This window comes from Hetaerina americana, unplaced genomic scaffold (assembly GCF_022747635.1).
Source record: "Hetaerina americana unplaced genomic scaffold, ioHetAmer1.1.p SCAF_12, whole genome shotgun sequence".
Classification (NCBI taxonomy): Eukaryota; Metazoa; Arthropoda; class Insecta; order Odonata; family Calopterygidae; genus Hetaerina; species Hetaerina americana.
In genome coordinates, this window is record NW_027286292.1 from 6,902,545 (window position 1) to 6,925,803 (window position 23,259).

The 23,259-nt window shown below is 35.7% G+C and overlaps 1 protein-coding gene across 1 annotated transcript in view; it reads left to right on the forward strand.

Moving 5' to 3' along the window:
- LOC139685795 (dedicator of cytokinesis protein 7-like) overlaps nt 1-18,209 on the forward strand; it is a 95,832-nt gene extending 77,623 nt beyond the window's left edge. The window contains exons 17-25 of the mRNA XM_071582913.1: nt 962-1,143; nt 4,740-4,858; nt 4,969-5,145; nt 8,258-8,378; nt 9,974-10,095; nt 15,621-15,755; nt 15,868-16,020; nt 16,813-16,971; nt 18,069-18,209. Coding sequence (XP_071439014.1) covers nt 962-1,143; nt 4,740-4,858; nt 4,969-5,145; nt 8,258-8,378; nt 9,974-10,095; nt 15,621-15,755; nt 15,868-16,020; nt 16,813-16,971; nt 18,069-18,209 — 1,309 coding nt within the window. The remainder of the gene's footprint in view (nt 1-961; nt 1,144-4,739; nt 4,859-4,968; nt 5,146-8,257; nt 8,379-9,973; nt 10,096-15,620; nt 15,756-15,867; nt 16,021-16,812; nt 16,972-18,068) is intronic.
- Nucleotides 18,210-23,259: the final 5,050 nt, after the last annotated feature.

The following is a 23,259-nucleotide window of genomic DNA, read 5'->3' on the forward strand; positions in this document are numbered from 1 at the left end:
ATAGACATATCAGCAATGCATATTGGCAATTTATGTGTACACTGTAGACTTTGTCTATTTGTAGGTTCTAATGAAGCCCATTAGGATTGATGTATTTAATAGAAATTGATATTTTAGGTCACCGTTCTCATCAGTTGTACATGCGTATGTATAGATATGTGTCTGAGGGATCTTGACTACTTTCGATTGAATAATGATAAAAGGCAAAAAAAAAGTCATGCCCAAAACAAGATTAATATTTTAACAGATAGTAAAATGTTATCAAGCTCTCTTTGCTTTGCCAATCCATATGTGCTCAATTGGAGTCTTTAGTCTGAATTTGTTGCATATGTATTGCAATGGTCTTTGAATTTACTGTTAGAATATCCATTTGTCGTTGAAATATCCAGTGTCAAAATAAGCAGTTTTTAACATAATGAGCAGTAAATAATTTTTCCTATACCACATGTTTTCGTGTCCTTTCTCTATGTAGATTTAAATTTATTGTCATATCTATAACTTATCTTCTTAATCTTTTGTCAACTATGGCCTCTTTTTAGAGCCCCGAATTTTGCATCTTTCAATGTACCCATAATTTTTAAGCTGCAGCTTTGTTTTTCTTTGTCTTGCATAATGTTGTGGATATTTGCTCAGTAACAATTTGGTTGGAGAATTACATCTAATGATTACTAAAAGTATACATTAAAGTATTTTATTCTTATGCATTTTTTATTTCTATGGCTCTTGGTGTTGATTTCAAAAATCAAATTCTCCCTTGAAGATCAGACACACTTCTAGTCTTTGAAAACTAGTACTTACCATTAGGGTTTAATCTTTTTAAATTTGTTTGCCAATGCAGAAATTATGAGGTAAAACAAAACTGATATTATTTTGCCTCTGAGACCCTAGTCGTTCTACATGTGTTGTTTTTATGTATCACGTGTGTTATTTGATTTGAATATAAATAATATTACTGTTATAGGATTGCACCATTCCACGAAAAAGCCATCAAAGGATTAACTAGCCTGCTGAGCAGGTTTGATAGAGATAGACATTTCCAATCTCCTAAAGAAAAATTGATTTTAGCTGCTCTGTTTACTCCAATTGTGGGAATTACAATGAGAAACTTACCTAGGCTTAAATTAGCCAAGACTAAATCATTTGGTAAGTGCAAATAATTGTAAATGTAATGTATCAGTAAACTAGATTCTTTCCTTTTTTTGCTCTGAAAAGTACATATCTCTGAAACTGTATCTCAAATCTGAATGACTATTTTTATATATGTATGTACATAGTTCATATGTTTATTTGTGTTTGTGAGTGTAAGAGGACTGTCTAAAAAGTATCTAGCCATGCAATATTTTGAGAAAAACAGCCTACCTAGAACAATGAGGCCTTAGTCTCCTTTGAAGTACTCCCTTTGGGACTTCACACACTTATCCCAGCATCTCTTCCCCTTTTCAAAACAATCAGCAAAGTCCTTTTTCAGAATGGTCACCGGCTGCCTCATCACATTTTCCATTATCTTGTCAACCAACACCAGGGATTTTGTTTCAGGATTTTAGCCATAGACCCATGACTCATCTCCAGTTGTGAGCTTTTTTAGAAAACCTGAGTCATCATTTGCAGCTTGGAGCAAATCCCTTGCAACTGTAGCAAAATCCATGGCATTGACGAGAAAAAAGAGAAATCAACAAGGCAGCTGATGACCATTCCAAAAAAGGAGCGGTGGATTATTTTGAAAAGTGAAAGAGATGTTGGGATTAGTGTGTAAGGTTCCAAGAGGAGTATTTTGAAGGGGACTAAGGCCTCATTGTTCTGGGTAGGCTATTCTTCTCAAAATATTGCATGGCTGAATCCTTTCTGGACAGACCTCATTTATAAATACACACACGGAGTAATAATGACTTAATACCTGTCTGATGGATTTTTTGAGCTCCTCAACTGCAATAACCAACTCATATAAGGTAAAACATACATTTAAGGTAATATTTATTTACACGGCAACCAATGGAAATTTTTAATCATATTGTCATCAAAAGACCAGTGTAATGAAGTAGTATATTTTGATTAAAAAACTGGCATAATATTTTAATGGAGGTCTGTTGTACAATTACCTTTGTCAAAAACTCTGATAACTTGAAATTCTCAGGATGGTCTCTTTGTCAGGAATATCAGTAAAAATTTTGGAATAAATCAATTTCTTTTAAGGATTGAGAAAATGGCCAATGTTTTTGGAAGCATTTAGCTGTTGACATGCAAATTATGAACATCATATAAAATTAGGAATTCCTGATTTGGATGATGTTCCCTTGAGTTGTGAGATCAGTTTTTGTTTGCCATAGAGCTGGAGTTGGACAACTTGTCTTCAGCTCCTATCAACGTTCATACTTGTCTCTTTTGTTTGGATTGAATTGGACAACTCTGAATAAAATTGGATTAAATATTATTATGATAATTGTCAGTTGAACTTTTGTGATTTTATCAGAGTAAAATCCATTGAAGCCCTCCATTACACCTTAGGTACAGGACAAGGTGGCAGTGCCTCTTGCTAAGTTATATTTAAAAGCAAATTAAATTCCTAGTTTGGGTGAGATCAACCAAAAACTGTACATGCAGGCCCCGCAAAAATCATGACTATTGTTAGGCTGAATTGAGTAATACCAAGGTAAAATCTGTTCATACCAAATAAAAGGTGGGAAAATTATTAAATGAGCCAGGAAAGATTCAAGAGAGATGGAAGGAATATATAGAGGAACTATATGGTAAGGGCATTAGCCCAGAAAGCTTAGACATAAAAAGAGAATATGGCATAGATGAGGAAGGCTCCATACATCCTAGATGGCAAGATAGAAAGGACATTAAGGGAATTGAAATCAACTAAGGCCATGTGATTAGATTTAATTTCCTTATAACTACTTAATGGTTTAAGAAGTCATGGGAGGAAGGGTTTTTATGGAATAATTTACAGCATTTAAGAGGGAGGAATGAGGCTGGAAGATTTCATTATAATAGTGTTAGTTCCTATTCCAAAAAATGGAAATGCAGCCATATCTGAAGACTACAAAAAATAACTTAGATTTCACTCACAGCTAAAGTGGTTCTCCATATCATTGGCAGGAGGATGGAGAGCAGAGCAAATGATGACATAGGGGATAAATATTTTGGTTCAGGAAGGGGAGAGGCACATATGATGCTATTACAGTAATAATGTCCCTAATAGAGAGGAAATTACAATATGAGTAATTGTCTGTTTCGTAGAATTGCAAAAGGTGTTTGATATAATGCATTGAGTAGAATTAATGAATGTATCACAGAAAATATGAGGAGATTGGAGGGATAGGAGACTTTTTCACAGCAAGTGGTTTAGCCACTTGCACCAGTGCAGCTTAGACTGCACTGGTGCAAGTGGTAGATGTACAGTGGGAATCCTAAGCGTTAGGATAAGACATGGGCGTTCATTATCACTTGGGCTGTTCAACGTATCTGTGGAGGAAATGTTTAAAGAGGCATGGGGAGAACTGGATATGGTAATGAAACCTGGTGGGGAATTCATAAAATCAGTTAGGTTTGCAGATGATCAAGCTTTATTTTGTTACTCAGCCAACGGGTTGCAAACTCTGCTGAGAGCATTGGAAAGTCATTGCAATAGGTATTGGGAAAACATGAATGTAAATAAAACAAATTTTATACAGGTTTTGAGAAAGAGAAAAGCTAAGCTAAATGCTAAAACAGGAGGTTATGAACCTGAGCTAGTGGAACAGATTGCCTATCTTGGAAATGTTCTGGATCAAAATGGTCAAAGAAGGAGGGACATAAGAAGAAGAATTGCATTGGGAAGAAGAAGAATGGCATTAGGCAAAGAAGCTTTCACTAGGAGAGAATTGATACCAGGGACATTGAGTAAGTATGTTAAAAAGAGGCTCGTCAAAACTTCAATAGTTAGCATAGTTTTTAATGGTGCGGAAACATAGTTATTGAAGCAGGATGATAGGCATAGAATGAAGGCTTTTGGAATGTGGGTGTGGAGAATGATAAAAAAGATGAAGTAAACAGAAAGGAAAACAAAGAAGGAAGTGCTAGGTATGGTGGGGGAGGAAAGGAGATTGTTGAGAGAAATTCAAAGGAAGCAGGGAAGATGGATTGTGATTGGCAATGGAATGTTGAAGACTGATAGAGAGGAGAACACTAGGCAAGCAAGGAAGGGGTAGGAATTAAATTCCAAAATAGGAATGTTGATGCAAAATCTTATGCACCAATTCCCTTCAGATACCTACAGCATTACCAATCTCACATGCCTTCACTCTTCTGCAATCTATCATCATATCATGGATTTAATCAATGATTTCTGGAGTAGTGACTTCAACAGGGTGTCCAGAACATACAGCAAATTTCCACACCCAATTTTTTAAAATCACTTACAAACCACTCTAATCAAAGGCACATATTCACCATAGTGTTAAGTATCTCTTTATTATGCTAAGGCAATTTGCCTGTCATAAAATAATTTTTGATTAAGACGCAAAATTCTCTTTCATCCATTTTTATAAGAACATTCAACTTGCTCGATTCAAATGAATGGCAAACATAGGTTCATCTTGCTGAAAAATTTACCTTCAAGAGATGCTCTTAACGGAAAATAACTTCAATGCACACCAGTGATGACATATCTCTGAGTTTGCATGACTTTTCAAACTACCCTTGTATGAAAACTGTGCAATTTATACATGTATAATATATATTTCAATTTTAATTTACAGAGGAGACTATTAAGAAAAGCATGTCATCCTCGGAAGTAGTACCAGAAGTAAATACAATCAATGTATCAAAATCTTCATTTTTTTTTCCTGTTGACTGTGAAAGGTATAGCAGGGGCGAGGTATGAAAATCAAAGTAGCAGTCTCAATCACAAAATTGTGCTTGCAATTTTTTAACAATTTCTGTAGCTGATTGAGGTACATTTGAATGACATAATCTTTTATATTTCAGGAAAGTATTTCTTATTTTAGTGCTGAAGAAACACACAGCCTCTTATTATGCTTTCTTTGGGTCCTGAAGAATGTTGATAAAGAAATGTTGAAATCAAGTCTCCATGAGATCTCTCCAAATCAGTTCAGTCATCTTTTAGAAGTACTAGTGATATGCCTCACATACTTTGAGTACAGGGTAGGTGTCTAATCATATTTTGTTACTGGTAATTTCTGGGAATATACTAGTGTGCAAAAATCTGTTTTATCGATGAAACAAATTTTAGTATATATTTATGCACCATGATAGCAGTTCCATCTTTTATAAAGCTATAGAATGTATAATTATGGGAATCTTACATGTCAGGGTGGCCAGCAATCAGAAAAACTGGGAAATAGGAAAAGTCTGGGAAGTTCGGAATAGGATGTTGTTCCAGGGATATCATAAAATTATTTTTTAATGCATTTTAAATGATATTTTCCTATCATACAGAATGATAAATGAAAATAATCTGTATTTAAAGGAAAATAGTGTTGCATGATCCATAAACATCATATGTGGAGCCTTTGAGACTCCTTTAGTAGTGTTTTTACAGTTTGAAATTTATGCATGATATGTGGTGCAAAATCTAAAGTTTTGTTTTTTGGATATCCTTTGTGAGTGTAATTCTATTTAAAATCTCTGCCCCAAATTGAAGTACTTGATAAACTTAGTCAAGCACTTTATATGTATACTTATTGTCATTAATCTTCATTAACATTTTAATAGTATCATTGGAAACAGTTTAATATTTTTAAGAAAACGCATGCACTTGTTAAGTTTGTTATTTTTTGCCAAGCCTTCCCTTCAAGTGAGGCATATGAATGGGAGGAAATTTTGCATAAGAAAAATCTGGAGACAATATGACACTGAGTAAGTGAAGTCCAGTTTTTGCAAATATGGTGATGTACAGTGCGAAGTGAACCTTTCAAAGAAATAGTCCTTGGTTAGTAATTCATTGTAGTCATGCTGTTTTGCTTAGCCTGGTGATTTAATTAGGGATGGGAAATTAATGGCACAAAAATCCTTCTCAGCTTACCTCATTAAACGTTTTTAAAATTCTCTTTGCTAAAAAAGTTTTCATTTTTCAAATAAAGGATAAATTTTCGAATGTAAGTATTTCAGGGTAGAAATTATTCTCCTTGATTTCAATTGACTTACCTTGGATTCAAACCCAGATACCTCATATTCCAGCCAAGTATTTGATCCCTTAAGCTACCAAAGCATCTTACCCTGTGAATATCAAATGACTATGGGAACAGGTTTTTCTAATGAATTACCATGCATACAGTGTCTCATTGTAATCATAGTCATGTTGGTTTTGCTACAGTCCATGAGATTATACCTGACATCAAAGAGCATATGTATCTACCTCTGTCAAAGTCAAAGACAATGCAGGAAGTCTCACAAGGGTAACTTGAGCAGAGTGACCCACTGATATGCACACAAATGCAAGAATTTTGGAGTATAAAAATAACATGTCATGTCTGGGATTCGAGCCTACCGTGTATTCAATATTCACAGTATAAGCAGATGCCTCAATGGATTAGTAATTAAAGCACTCCGGCATTCATTGAGGGATCTGGAAAAATTCATGCAAAGAAGACAATCCAAAATAGGAAGTCTGTATTTTTTGTATAGCAATACCAAAAACACTTAAGTTATGAAAGCCTAGCAGATAAAAGCAGAGTAAAAAGATCAGTGATGAGATAAAGATAGAGGGTTTTTCAGGAGGATAAAGAACAAAAGGGCTTGTAGAACCAAACAAGGGCAAAGAAAATGCTGTGAAATTTGAAGAATGAACTCTTGACGTCATGGAAAAAGCCAGTAGCCATTTTAATTACCGGAGATATGACAAGGGAGAGCCAAGTTGAAGTGATGGATGTGAGGGAAGTGAGAAAGAAAGCAAGAGGAGGCAGTCATGGATTTTGTTAAATTTAGTTCACTTTGCTTGTTCTATGGGTGAGAATATTTAGGCTTGTTTCTTATTTTGCTTTGAAATGAGGAAAAGATGATGGCATTCTTTCTAAGAAAATATCTCTAGACTTTTCTTCAGTTCATCCATTCAATTCCATTTTTCATTTCAGAGGTTTGAATTTATCATTTTATGTGAATCAATTCATTAAGTGCAATGGAATTCACCATATCTGAGATATTTGTTATAATAAATCATGTTTTTATTGTGTTAGTTGAATTTTTCATAGACTTCAATGAAGTGAAGTATATTTGTATATTTTTTATTCACAAAAAATGTTATTTTTAAAATAGATTACATTGATATTTTATTCACCAGTGTGATGATCAACAAAGAATGCTTCTTCCAATTTAAGGTTTTATTTGATTGTTCTAATTTTCAATGAGTTTCAATGACCTATATATATAGTGGGTCACGGTAGTCCAGGGGGTAGTGCGTTGGACTACTGACAGGAGGGTCCCGGGTTCGATTCCCAGGCAAGGCATTCTGGGCACCTGCAGCTCCACCCAAGCTATGTGATTTTTCGGGTACCAGGTATTCCTGGGAAACCATAACCGGCACAGGGAAAGGAACTGGCCCCCCTACCCTGATGTGTGAATTTTCACATGCTGTATAGGGCTTAGTACTGGGTGATCTCTACCATCACCTACTAAACCGACCTTCAGGTTGATAACTGTGATTATGGTTTTTTTATATATAAATGTAATTAAAATATATATATTTTTTAATTACATTTTTTCAATATAGAAAAGAAAACTTATATCTTCTGTAAAATGTACACACTATTTAAGGCTAGCACATTTACAATAGTGGAAGTTGAAAAACTTTGAAAAATGTATGGCTTGCCATGATAATTCTGCCATACAGCATCACTCGCTCAGATTGAACTAATATGGAGTAGTGATTTAGAAGACTCGTCATAGTGCAGTTACACAATTATAAGTAATGTTAGTAAATTTCATGAGTGGGGAAGGAAAACTTGTGCATTGGATTAAATGTGATTAGTCACTAACATGTGAGAGAATAATGAATGTGAGTGAAAAGGAGGGGAGGCCTCTTGCTGGGAACAATGGATCGACAATTGTAAATTACTGAATTATGGATCACCATAAGTGCTATTGTAATCATTTTTAAGTCTTGGGATAATTATTTATACTAATGAAAGAATTCAAGTATTAAAATGGAATATTAAATGAATTTACGATTCATATTGTTCATTCAAAATATAATGACTAATTTTATTTTTCCCATTTAATATACTTGATTTTAATAATTCACATTATTTTCTTAAAACAGTCTAACAGAGCACTTTATAATAAAGTTCATTCGATATCCCTCTGCAATATAAGCACATTGGAGTCTCCATTTCAACATAATAAAGAAATATCCAAGGGATATCTTAGCTCAAGCATTGGAGGTGAGTACATATTATAATGGGTGTCATTCTTCTGATAAGTTTCTCCTATCTTTATAAGAAAAGGTTTCTAGAGTCACTGCCATTGGCTATTTGAGAACTCAGGTTAACACAGTTTTCTTCGCCTTTTGGTAAACAAAATAATAATGATAATATTGAAATGACAGACTAACATGTGTACAAATGTGTAAAAAATTAAAACAAAAGGCACGTGTATCAGGAAAAAGAGACAAGACAGCCTAAATGGAAATGCAATAAAAAAACTAGGTTATAAGTATGTTATTAGCCTCTTATTCCAAAGGAATGGATACTGCAGTTCTTCTTTAGTTACAGAGCCTTACTTGAAGATAAAAGGACCATGAAAATTTCCTGGTAGGTTACAGTTTATATAAATAAGGTAGGAGATAATTTTAATTGCCATAAAAATTCACTTTAATAGTTGTGCATAAATCTTTGTCATTGATGGCATAAAAAGTAATTGCTGGGTGATTGAGAAATAAAACCAGAAAATTAGAAAGATTTGCTCATTATTAAGGCAACTCTATTCCAATACAGAGGCACTAAAAATCTTATTTGTATAGCTAAACATCAAATATTAGCCACAAGAATACCAAGACTGATATTGCTTTCCAACATAAGTGGCACAGTTACATCACTCATGAAGTGGATGTATGGTATATTGCGTGGCAATGAGTTGTTGAAAAGGGAAAAATGTTGGGTAAGTAAGTCAGAAGTAAAGAGAGTTGACATATAAGGCTGAATGAAGAGTGGCAGAAAGTAAATGGCATTGGAGAATGGTTTGTTGCAGTCTAGAATGTTAACTTCTTTATTAATGTGTCAGGCAAGGTTTTAAAGCATAACAGTGGTTAGTGTCCATCATCATAAACCTTCCTCAACTGGTGAACTGCCACTAATAAAGCTCTAAATTCTCATTTAAAGTACGAACTTGGGGTATGTTTAATAAATAAAGTAATATGGTTAATAGTCGTTGAAAGTATTCAAAATTGTAATTAATATTTTATTTCAGTTGATTTAAATTCAAATGGAGCAATAAAATAAAATGATTACAGGCAAAAACATTGCTCAGACTTTGCTTTTAGACTTCTTAAAATAAGTTGTGATTCTAAGTCATTGCTTACTTAACTGCAAAGATAGTAGTAGTAATTAGGGCAGGTGACTGACAGCTGAGGTAATTTTCTAATTGCAAAGGTGTAGGTTTATTTTATACGCTTGGTACCTATGTAAGTTTCATTCACATTAAGATTGTGTATGCCTGAACCTTTATGATCCATCCTCCACCACCACTGGGGTCCCACCTCCTCCTCCTATACATACCTTCACTACATTCCCAGAGCTTCTCTAATCCTTAATGGTGTCAGTTGCTCGCTCAAAACCCAATTTGGTTAGCCCTTTTCTGCACCCCCCCAAACTCTCCTATTTTCAATATACATATATACTTGGAATGGTAATATGAAAATAACGGAGTGAATTATAATCACTGGTGATTAAACATGTGGAAAACTTTATCTTTGTTTTTGTTATCATTTACAGTCCTTTTCCATGATCCATGTCTGTTTCTAGCTTTTTTAATATTTCAGATACTCTTTGCAAAAAAGAAATGGAATTTCTTAAAGAAAGAGATGCTGATGTAAACAGATATGGTGACCTAGCTGCAGAAGTCAGTCTAATTGTGTTAGACTGCCTTGAGTTGTTTGCTGAGGTAAGTGTGCGAGATAATATTTTTTAGAATTAATGGGCTTATGGTTCTCTGTCATAAAAATGTATTTCAACTTTATATGGTTGCCATCCCTCCTTGTGGACTACAACCTTGATTTGGGGAAAGCTCTTGTGCACTATGATTACCCTTAGAGCTGTGCTGTTGGCAACAATGATAATTGCAAGGTAGGGTCACCTATGCCAAGCAGGTTGAAGGGTAGAAGCTAGAAGAAATTTAATCATGTTGTGTCTGTTCCTTGATGAGGTTGGTACAAAAGGTGTCTGACTCCAGAGGTGCAGCCATTTACATGATGGAAAGGATAAAAATAGATGTCCCATTTAAAATGCTATTGAGGAAGGTGATTACAAAGATGGATGAGAGGAGAAAATGGAAGAATGTAAATACTGAGTTAGGCAAAACTAAAAACAAAGAGTTAAATAATAAATTGAGATGGGTAACAAATAAAGCAAAAGAAGCATGGTAGAAGACGCAGTGCGAGGATATGGAAAGTTTGCTGAGGAAGGGTGAAATTGGTGCGCTGTACAGCAAAGTTAAACCTTTATCAAGAAGTAAGAAGGGAAGACCTATGCTAACAGTTAGAGATAGGGTGGGTAAGGTAATAGTTGACACAGGAAAGATCCAAGAGAGATGGGAGAAATATATGGAAGAACTATATAGTAAAGAACTTAGACCAACAAAGTTAGACATAGAAAAGGAACATGATGTAGAGGAAGATAGCTTAGGTCCAGGCATACTCAACGATGAGATAGAAAGGGCATTAAGGGAGATGAAACTAAATGGGGCCGTGGGGGTGGATGACATTCCTGTGGAACTACTAAAAGATTTAGGAAAATGTGGGAGGAAGAGGCTATATGGCTGATTCGTAGCACCTATGAGGAAGAAATCTGGCCAGAAGACTTTGTGAGATCAGTTTTAGTTCCAGGTAAGGGCTACATCATGTGAGGACTACAGGACAATAATTTTGATATCCCACGCAGCTAAAGTTGTTCTCAGGATCATCAACAAAAGGATAGAGAGTAGGGCAAATGATTACTTAGGGGATGATCAGTTTGGGTTTAGGAAGGGGAGAGGTACACGTGATGCCTTTGCAGTAATGAGATCATTAATCGAGAGGAATATAGGAAACAATCAGGAAGTATTTGCCTGTTTCGTAGATTTCGAAAAAGCGTTTGATAGAATGAATTGGGAAAAACTAATGAGTATATTGAAGAAAATAGGAATAGATTGGAGGGAAAGGAGGCTAATCCGTAACCTGTACATGTCTCAGACTGCTCAGGTGCGAGTGGGGAATGGGGAGTCCGAATGGGCAGTGTTAGGAAGAGGTGTAAGGCAGGGTTGCCCATTATCACCGTTGCTGTTCAACCTGTATGCAGAGGAAATGATTAAAGAGGCATGGGAAGAACTGGAGGTAGGAATGAAAGTGGGCGGGGAATACGTAAAATCAGTTAGGTTCGCTGATGATCAAGCTTTAGTTTGTCAGTCAGCCAAGGGGTTGCAAGCATTGCTGAGTGAATTGGAAATTCAGTGCGACAGGTATGGGATGAGAATCAATATTAATAAATCAAAGGTTATGCGATTTTCCAGAAAGAAATAGGCTAAGCTAAACATTAAATAGTAGGGCAAAAACTAGAGCAGGTAGAATAGTTTACGTATCTTGGAAGTGTTTTGGACCAACATGGTTAAAGTAGTATGGACGTTAGGAGAAGAATTGCACCAGGCAAAGAGGCTTTCACAAGGTGGAGGGGGAGTTGATGACAGGGACGTTGAGTAAGAATGTTAAGAAAAGACTCGTAAAAACTTTGATATGGAGCATAGCTATGTACGGCGCGGAAACATGGTCATTGAAGCAGGAGGATAGACATGGATTGGAGGCTTTTGAAATGTGGGTGTGGAGAAGAATGGAGAAGGTGAAATGGACCGAGAAGAAAACAAATGAGGAAGTACTTGGTATGGTAGGCAAAGAGAGGGGTTTGTTGGGAGAAATCCTATGGATGCAGGAAAAATGGATGAGGGGCGTATTGATCGGCAGTGGGAAGTTGAAAACTGTAATAGAGGGGAGAATGTTAGGCAAACGGGGAAAGGGCAGGAACAGGATAGGGATGTTGGACAGGATGAAGGGAGGAAGGAGGTACTTGGAGATGAAGAGGGACTTGATGTAGAGTAGGTTGCTGGATTGTGTTTTGTTAGGAGTCACAAAATATTTATTTGGTAGTTGTGTCCATCCAAACACCTACCTTAACCGGTAGATTACCTAATAATAATAATTGAGGAAAGAAATGGGAAACTACTTCAATTATATATATAATTATATATCACTAGAAATTATGATGGACACAAGTATAGAAATGAGTCCTGACTACTGAGGGATTCAGTGTCCTGGACCATGTGTCATGCCCAACAATGGGCTTTCATTAAACAATCTCATGAAACCCTTGCCAAGCAAAATTGACAGCAGCATGAGAAAAGAAAACGAAGAAGAGGAGAAAACCAGTTTATAATGAGACTTGTAATGTTAGGACACCATTGAATAGAGGGAAAATATCAACTACAAGGTGGGATATGGAGGGAGGAAATACAGGCATTTTAGGGCTTTGTGAGGTGATATGGAATGAAAGTGGGAATTACCAGTGTTAATGACAGAATAATATACATTGAAGAAGAAGAGAACCAGCAAGAATTGGCAATGCTATTGAACATAAATGTAGGAAGAAGTATAAAAAACTTGGACCAGGGAAGTGATAGAATTGTTAGTAAAATTAAAAGCTGAATCAGTATATTTGGTCATTATTCAGGTATACTTGCCAAAAAGTAGCCATAGGGAAGAAGAAATAGACTGGGTATGATTAATTAGAGGAAATAATTGCTGGTGTCCCTGAAAGGAAACTTAAGTTGGTTATGGGGCATTGGAATGTGGTGGTTGGTGTGTGGAGGGATGAAAGTGAGCTTGGGGTTTAGGAACAAGGAATAATCCCAGAGAGAAAGCAATACAGTTCTGCAGAGAAATGGTTTAATTATAAGAAGCACTTGCTTTCAACACCTCAATAAAAATGGATATACATGAAACATTCCATTGGTCTCTGAGATATATCAGTTAGAAGATGCAAGCTAAAAGGGTATTATACAAGGACTGTTCAAAAAAAGATTAGACTCATTGAATAAAAACTTGATTTTATTATTTACCATAAAATCATGCTTATAGCCTTCAAAATATAGCCCTTGGCTGCCAATACAACGCCCCTTTTCTATATCATAATCATAAACCCAGGTTTTGTTACCTGTGACGATTGTTTTAAAGAAGTTTTGGTCATTATTTGAACGATCGAGCTGTTCATGGTTGATGTCAAGACGTTTTTGCTTCTGTTCATCCATTAACACACTTAGCACAAATTTAGACACAATGCATCGCATGCCCAAAATTTCTGTCAAATGGTGAAACATGATCCAACACTAATGTCAACTTCATTGGCAAGCTCCCTGACTTTTAACATATGGTTTGCATGCAAAAAGTCATTTACATTGTTGACGTGGGCGTCATTTGTTGATGTCAATATTCGTCTTGATCCTCCATTGGTCAAGGTTTTTCTAGACTGGAAGCAGTTGTACCAACAAAAACACTGCCCACCCCATAGAGTCATTGCTGAATGCCTCTTAAATCATTGCATAAGTTTCAGTTGCACTTTTCCTGAGTTTAAAAGAAAATTTAATGCACCCTTGCTGCTTCTCTAATGTCTTCATTTTCAATGGCACAAGAATTTGTACAGCAAGCATGTGCAGGCTCAGACAAGAATCGCTGGAGAAAATTCGAGAAAGAGCCACAAAGAAGGTGGTGTTTTACTTCCCACAGACACTTCTATAAGGCGATACCTCACTGATTATGAGCCGTCAAGCAGTTTGTGCGTAAAAAGATCAGTCTCATCTTTTTCTGTACAGACCTTGTTTTATGGTTAGGCAGGGATCTAGGAATAGCAGTACTAATTTGTACAATTTCCCAAGTACAACGCCATATTGAAGAGGATGAAAAAAGGAAGACAGATGAGGAAATGAAATGTAGAAGCATTAACCTGAAGTAAAAGGAAGGAGCACTAGGAGGTAGTGGACAACATTACGAGTATAAATAGTGAGATAAATGCAGTAGAGGAAGAATGGGTACAGCTCAAAAAAGGAATAGCAAAAGACACCAACAAAACTATTGGAACCGTGTGTAGGTAAATAACAAGAAAACTCTGAATCCCAGTTGATATGATTAAAAAGGTAGGCAAGAAAAGGAAATAGAAGAATATAATTACAGAATTAGGAAGAAGCAAGTACAAAGAGTTGAATAATAACCTGAGATAGAAAGCTAAGAGGGTGATGGAATCATGGTGGAGGATCGAGTGCTAGAATATGGAGAATTGACAAAGGGCAGGTAAAATGGATGCAGTACACAGGGAGGTGAAAGCAGTATCAGAAAGTAAGAAGGGAAAATCTGTGCAAGCTATCAAATATAAGGCAGGAAAGTTGACCCAGAAAAGATTCAAGAGAGACAAACAGATTACATAGGGGACCTAGGTAAGGATATTAGGCCAGCCAGATTAAGCATCGAAAGAGAATCTGAAGTAGATGAGGATAGCTTAGGTTCAAGTGTGCTTAATTGTGAGAAAAGTAAAGAGAAGGAAATTAGAGGCATTGAAATAAAATATGGCTGTAGAGATATCTTCCCCATACAACTACTTAAAGAGTCTAGGAAAACTGGGTAGGAAGAGTTTTTATTGGACAGTCCATAGCATTTATTATGGAGGAATTTAGCCATTATAGCTTGTCAGATCAGTTTTAGATCCGATGCCAAATATGTTTTCACATGGATCAAAATAAAACTAACTTTGAGGCTTTTAAGAATGCTGACAACTTCATTAACCGATCTGTCAGTTTTCAACACATTTTCTGTAATCTCTAATATGGTGGCTGACTTCAGTAAACTTCTAAATACTTTTTTACACTTATCCCATACTCTCCTATTGGATAGAGATATTGTTCGTACATTAGGGAAACAAGAATGAAAAGGGAGTCTTAAAAATAATGGTAAAATAGGTGCCTAGTTCCATCATAAGATGTGTGGAGACTGAAAGCCTATGATATCAAAATCTGGTTCAATTTAAATTAGAAGAACACAAGGGCAGTCCAAATAGCCAAACTAGAATATTCTTAATATATTTATTTCCCTGGCAATAAATGTTGAGCTGCTAGACAGCTATTAAATACTGAGACAAGTGGTTGCAGGATGTTAACAAGCTCCCTTTTTCTGCTAAATATTATAGCTTGAATTAATATCTGTTGCCTCTGAGAATTTGCCTGCTATCAACCTGGCACCAGGCAAAGCATTTGAATAGTACCAGGTTGGCATACATATAAGCATAATGAAATGGCCTAATAAAAAATACTTTTTTCTGGTGGCCCATTTTTGTTAGACATCAAACATGTTTACTAGTAAGTAAAAATAATGCATACTTTTTGTCTTTGAATACTCACAGGCATTGCGAGGAACTGAAAATGAGCATAGATCAATGCAGATGCTCATAGGGACTCTTTTGGCAGCTTTGAGTAAGACTCAGAGTTTTTCTGTCCTTGGCTGCATCTTCTCTACTCAAAGGTCCTTAGTTGAGAAGGTAATTCATAAATACAGGTATATCTTGAAAAACTTAAGAAAAGCTGAAATTTATCACTGTAAATGAAACTGCAGTGATAAAATGAAAATAATGTATTTTAACTTATTTCCAGTTTCCTCTACTTTTTTTTGATGATGAGAGTGAGCTGTGTAAGGACCTGTGTCTTCAACTACTTCTTCATTGTAGCTCTGTCGTTAGTAAAATACGAACACAAGCTTCATTGTCTCTATATTTGTTGATAAGACAGAGTTTTCAAATGGGTCAAGTAAGTTTCCTAATTTGTTAATCAAATCTATTACACAAAGATATTGGTCTCTTTTTCTAATCAAGTCATAATTACAGGGATGACTGGAGTTAATAGATTTTGGCTGATGAAAAATAAGTTCGAAACAATATATGTTAATATTGTCAAACTTTAAAGTTATCAAATATAAAATAAACTTTTTTTTTTAACTGTTGCATGAGAGCCAGGCAACAGCCTAACAGTTGGCTTGCTAACCGGTCAATGCAGAGATCAGCTTTATTTCTAAGAAAAAAGACAAGCTCCCTTTCTTTGTAATGATATGATGATACAACAATGAAATAATTGAGGACATGTAGATTGTTTATAAGGTTGTCACATACTTTTATGAGTGAACTATGCTGCCAGGTTCCCTACACAGATATTTAAAGTTGTGGGCCATTTGCAGGATACAAAGTGTCTTTGAGGAAGTTGGGAGTATCAGTATATTTTTTAATGGAATACAATGAAATCCAATTATTTTTACCTCTAGTTAATTGGGGCAGCTTTTTATTTGGGGAAAATATCAAAGAACAGAACTAGTGAAATACTATGTATAATGTAAAAATAAAATATTATGTATATTTTATACTCTACAACCAAATTCCAAATGGAGATCTTTTATTATGTAATGATATGTTGTAGTGTGATGTGTCATGTGTGTGATAAAAATCAAGTCAGAGTAGGATATTTTGGTATCAAAGCATGTTAATTCTTTAAGTTTTAGTTTCCAGAAATTACAGCTGTTGCACTCACACAACATTTTCTTTTCCAAAGATCTTTACTTGGGTGAAGCTGCAGCTGACAGTTGCTGTCAGTACTTTAGTTGCCAACTTCAAGGAGATCAGAGAAGATTCTATTCATAAGTCACTAAAAAACATTATTAAGTATGCTGAAGCAGATAGCAGATATGCAGACACTTTACTTCCAGATCAGGTAAGCATGTTACAGGCCAGTATCAAGCGTAAACACTGCAAACAAAAGGTAAGAGTTTCACTATCCAACATGCCAATTTTACTTTTATTACTCATAGCAGTTCTCAATATTGGGCTGTCCATTCACCAATTGCAAATATCTTCTTTGTTATCATCTTCTCTTCATTGTTACTTATGTCTGATGGAAACTTTCAAAGAGTCATAAAATTAGATGCTGCCAAACAACCATTGAAATGGATATTTTGAGTTTTGGGTCAGGGGGATCATCGCTTGTGTCCAACTTTAGGTTCTAAAGTTTTTTTATTTTCCTATTACCTTTGTTGCAATATCCTGGTTTGCGATAGAAATGATTGAAAAGGGAGATATTGATTTCATTAAATAAATTATTTATCATGCGTGACACATTTCACTCAAAAATAAATCCGAAATTGATCTCAGTTAAGTAATTGATTTGAGTCCTTCAATAGGTTCAAGATAAATATTCATTGCATGAAAGCCAATATAAAATTTTGGTATTCAGATGATAGGATAAAAGGGCAGATTGGATGATATCAAAATGAAGAACTGAAGCATATGAATTTACTCCAGGATCAAGATAATTAATTCAAAAGCATTTGGAATTGCTAATTTTTTTGGTGAATCAAATCAGAATCACCAAAAACTATGTTTATTCCCCCACGAAGTGCAAATCCTCAAAGTGTTTTAATAGGAGGTAATCCAGTGCAGTATTCTCCTACACCTTCTGTACTCATGAAAAAGCCTCACTGTACCACTGTTTGAATTAGTGAATAAAATATTTTCTATCATTTTTTTAAGTTCAGCTCTTACGCCAAAATAATATCAAACTAAAGATTGGTTTCAGTTGGTAAGGATAGAGTTCACTCCAAAACTGTGTCCCTAATGCCAATGAAATTTACTCGGTGACCATTGGAGGACCAGTTCCTTTCCCTGTGCAAAATTTTTGACAAGTCTCAGTCACATAATATCTGTTGATTGTCCAGTTTTCTACCCATCAGGCCACCATCCCACACTAATGTTGTAGTAGCCGAGTTGTCAGAGTGTTTGACTACTGACTGAAGAGTCCGATTTCAAATGCAGATGATTATGGATGCCCTTAGCTTCTTCCAAGCTGTGTGGTTTTCTGGATACTTAATTGTACTGGGAAACCACATGTATCACAGGGAACCAGGAAAGAACTGGCTCCCCTATCCTGGTGTGTTAATTCCACTTGTTGTATAGGACTTAGTAATAAGTGAGCTTTACTCTCACCTATCAAACCAATCTCTGGGTTGATTACTTTACAGTGGACATGTTTAAAAGACAAGAATGTACAAGAAAATTATGATGTGTAGATTTATCTTTTTAGCCACTTACTTGGTGCTCATAGTGCAGTTGATTGGTAACTCATTTATTTGGTGGCATTCACCGCAACTGTTAATACAACTGGGTAGTCAATTCCACATTTTATTTTCTCCAAGTATTAAATGCTAGTGTTTTATTATGTGTATTTCATTTTATTTTCAGGTAAAAGAGCTAATCATGAGTCTACATGTAATATTATCTGACACAATCAAAATAAAGGAAGCCCAACCAGATACTGAAATGCTGATTGACTTGATGCATAGGATTGCTGGCGCACATCGTAGCTCACCAAACTTGCGGCTTACTTGGCTGATGAACATAGCTCACAAACATCTTGAGGTAAGCTAGCTTCTTTCTTGTAATCTTGGCTTTATCAGAAGCTTAAAATGTCTTTAAATGAAATAATGAAGAGTTTCCGTGAATTTTCCAGTGATTATTTATAATTTTATAATTTCCAGTCTTAAGGTAATGCATTGAAACCCTTTGATGTAATTCCTATTTAATTCAAAGTAGTATATAATTCAATAGTATTTATAATATTTAGAGTATGTATGTGTATATATACATATATAAATACAGAGAATGTTTCACCCATTACACAGCAATGTGAATTAATAATGGGGTTATTCAAACAGAAGCAGAATAATACCTTAGTCACACCATGAAGAAGTTCTATTAATGCATTTCATGTATCATACCCAAAAAAATTGTGAAATCTGTGTTATGGACCTTATTTCAATATATTGGGCAGAGTTTGAGCAGGATTCCCAATAAATATCCTTTTAGCCCATGCTTCCTAATTCCTGTTTTTCACTAAATTTTGGGAATTGCATTTCCTCTTGCATCTGCAATCGTGGTGGGAATAAGTGAACTGGGTGAAATAGAAAACACTGGCACTTTTGCAGAACTGCAAGCACAAAGCTACAGCTTTGTATTGTTCACATCTCTCTTCATCGTTTTATGGATCACCTCTTGCTGTGTGTCAATGAAATGTGAATGTATTAAGACGACTAGATTTGTTAGTGAACACAAATTTATCTATTTCAGTGTGGATTTACCTTAATAGTTGAATGAAAATAGTGTAAATTGGTGCTCCATGTTTTTAATTCCTTAAATGCTTGTTGATTGACTGTTGAAGTGGGATTTGCTGGTGAGTAGGTGTCCTCAGATAGGGCAAGTGGAAGAGGAACTTCTGATTATCATAATTTGAAAAAGATAAATGCTTATGATTTTAATTTCTCATTCTTCTAAGTTCTGACGCACCTTTCACAGAGACTGGTATGTGATGCTTATCGTTCAGAGGCTGTAGATGTTAGATAATTTTTATGGCAGGAACTCAATTCATTTTCTCAAGAAAGGGAAGGGGATAATGCAAGGGGTGGCCAATCAGATAGTCATCATAACTTAACCCTGGTATAGGAACAGGAGAGCGAGAGAAGATAATTGCTCCCAGCTTCAAAAGCTTAACCCCTAAGTATATCATTGAGAACAACTGGCTATCAGCATTAATTTTGAAGGGGGTTACATGTCTTGGCCTAATGAGATTGTCAAGAATGATTACATTGCCTCCTTAAAATTTTACTCAGAGGACAAAGTCTTTAGCTGAGCTAGTTTTACTTTACCAGTAATCATCACAATGAAGTTTTCTTCCCAATACTCAAGGTATTTTGTCTTTGTCCCCAGTTTTACACTTTACTGACCTCTCTCATATTCTTTCCCACAGTGATCAACCCCTGCCACACACACTGCCTTCTCAACCTTGCTTGCTAGTCCTCTCCCTCACCAAAGCTCCTACCTACCACACAAGCTTTTGCCCTTTTGGCACCCAACTCATGTATCAACCATGATAAAATATCATCTAATATTATCCTATATAACCCTCCCATGGACTACAACCTTGACATGGTGGAAGGGCTTGTGCATTCCGATGACCCCTATAGCGGTGCTTTTCAGAACTGAAGAGGCCAAATAATTGAGATTTGTTTCATCCAGGTTTCAATTAAACAAATTTTTTAAGATTTCTTCCAATCACATATCTAGGACTTGGTTTTTACTTATTACTCTAATCAGTAAGCCTGAAAATTGGCTTGAGAGGGTATCATAAGTGAAAGATTACAAACTTTTCTTCGAGAAAACAATCAAAAACTGTACTGTGTGTGTACTGTACTGTGCCAATTTATCCTCACTGAATGAGCAATAGCTAAAACCAGTGCTAACATTTTTTTTCCAAACAGGTCGGAAATCACGCTGAGGCAGGCATGTGCATGGTTCATTGTGCTGCCCTAGTGGCAGAATACCTGTCGTTAACACCACAGAAACCATATTTTCCTAAGGGAGCAGTGGGATTTGAAAATATATCTCCCAATACCTTGGAAGAATGTATTATTTCTGAGGACATGCTAAATATTGAACAAGGAGGCTCAGGAAAGTATTTTACTGAAGGGGGCATAGTAGGGATTTTGGAGCAGGCAGCCACTTCCTTCTATGAGGTAAAGTATTTCATTTTCATAAAACACCTCTTCATCCATATCTTCTTTGAGGCTCAAAATTCATTAGCCATTCATTCATTATTATATTTTAAATTCATTCCAAAAACTGCATTAAATCACCTTAAGATTGATGTATTATGTGAGTGTAGAATTTGTCTCCATTGTATGTTAATTTCAAACGTCCGGTTAGGGAGGCCATTTCCTTTCTTCTGCTGCCTGCAGTTGCCCAAAAATGGCACAGATTATCTTGGTTGAAGATGTGGATTTCTAAGTCATCTAGTTTTGAACCCAGACCCCTTGGTCTGTAGGCAAACACTACTCACTAGTCTACCATGAGTCACAAACATTCCACCATGTCACCATATTTTTAACACATGACTCTTCTGATTGACTTTTAGGTGTAATTATGCCATAGAGCATATTTTAGTCCAATTCTGTTTCAAAATTAATACAAAGTTTCAAGTTTTGTATCCAGGATTGTCATTTTCTATCAACCCAATAAATGAAATTGTCATTTTCTATCAACCTAATAAATAAATTAGCTTAACCGTTTTCATTTGCAGCTACACGAACTGTTTCCCTTCAATATACTATCCTATAAAGTGTTAGCTCCAAAAAATATCTCGGTGGCGCAAGTGTCATGTCAACTTTGCATTTTATTATGATTATCATGCTTAATAAAAAAATATTATGATGAATAATAACCTCAATGTGGTTTTAGTAGACTTTGATTACATGATTTTATTTCACCATTAGTTAGTATATGGCAGAATGATATGCCATTGCCTAAAGATTTAATTTACAAAATTTAGCTCAATCTGCCACTATATCATTGACATTCTCATATTCTGAAGCACTGGAAGATTGAGTAGTGGCATTTGTATCTTCACAACCCCAAGTAGAAGGTAAAACCCTTGTTCCCACATTACCTACCTCCTCTCTGACTTCAATAACCCCAAGGATATCCTCTTGCAAGGATGCTTTCCCTACGTATAGCTGAATGGACCCTGCGCTTCTTTGATCTGGTTCTCCTCCTCCTCTACAGACCTTGTGTGCTCCCTAAAATATGATATTTTTGAAAGTTTTACCGGAACATACAGTTCACTGATTCTGAGAGCAAGGAACACCATTGACTAATAACAAAATAATCCTCACCACTTCAGAAGTCTTTCTCTTTATCACAATGCATGCCTGATACATTCTCAGATAGCTCTTTCAGAGCTACCAACAACTGCCCAGGGGTTAACTTAATATAAGCCATGTTCATGGCAACCAAATTTGCATCTAGAAAAACACTTCCCAATTGTGTGCTGACTTCTACTATTGAGTCTAACGCATAACAAGTCCAAAAAAGCTTTGATGCAATAATGCACCCATTTCATTCAAGTGCCAGGGGTGGGAAACACTAGAGCCAATGGGGGCAGGTTGAGGAAGAAGGGGAGGAGGGAAGGACTCTAAGGAGTAGGAACGATGGCGGATAGGGCAATGTCAAGCATACCATATCACACCATGTTTTTGTTAATGAGTACATGGTTTTAAAGTGAGAAATAAGAGAATTTGAAAGTGTATTTCAATGCCAGGGTCGGATATAATCCCTCTGGCCTCAAAGGTAAAGATGTAAGTTTTAGGGGGAGTAATACACCCTTAACACAGCCACTCCTTTGCTCATCATACTCTGATAAATATGTCAAACTGGTGTTGGTCAAACAACTAGCTATTAAAAAAGAATAAAACATGTTTTCTTCAATTCTATAATAAAGTTAATTCACCTAATATGAGTCCTCTTCTTATAAGAGATTCACATAAATTTAGTTACCTGTCTAGTTACAAAATTTCTTTGAGATTATCTCCGTTAAAATCTTGACTGGTATTCTAATGTTGATGAAATAATCAATAAAATGACCACTGGGACTTACATGATGAGGAAACTTGCCCAACTACCTCACTTCAGACCTTGAAACTAGTATACAATGCCTAAAGTCATTCCTACCTGGCCTACGGAGTTGTCTTCTGGGGGAACTCTAGTGCAGCAGTGCATGCTTGTTTTTACCAAATTCTACCATGCTTGACACTTGGAAGGGAGAAAGTGAACCTGAAAAATTAACCACTCATTATTTATAAGAAAGTACTACATCTAGCAGCCTCACTTATTTATAATAAACTGCCAATGACCATAAAAAATAAGTCCACTGTGACTGATTTGGGAATTGAACTTAAGAAGTTATTATATCTCAAGTGTTATAGAGGAAATCTTGGTTGGCAAATTAGAATGATGTGTTCTTTTGTGTGATACTTTGTACCATGTAATAATTTTTCTTGTGTATTATTATTATTTTATTCCTTTTCCTCACTGTACTGACCATGTTCAATGTCATGCACTTGACCAACCAAACAATGAAGTATTATTATAATCAATGAGATGTATACAATAGCCTCTT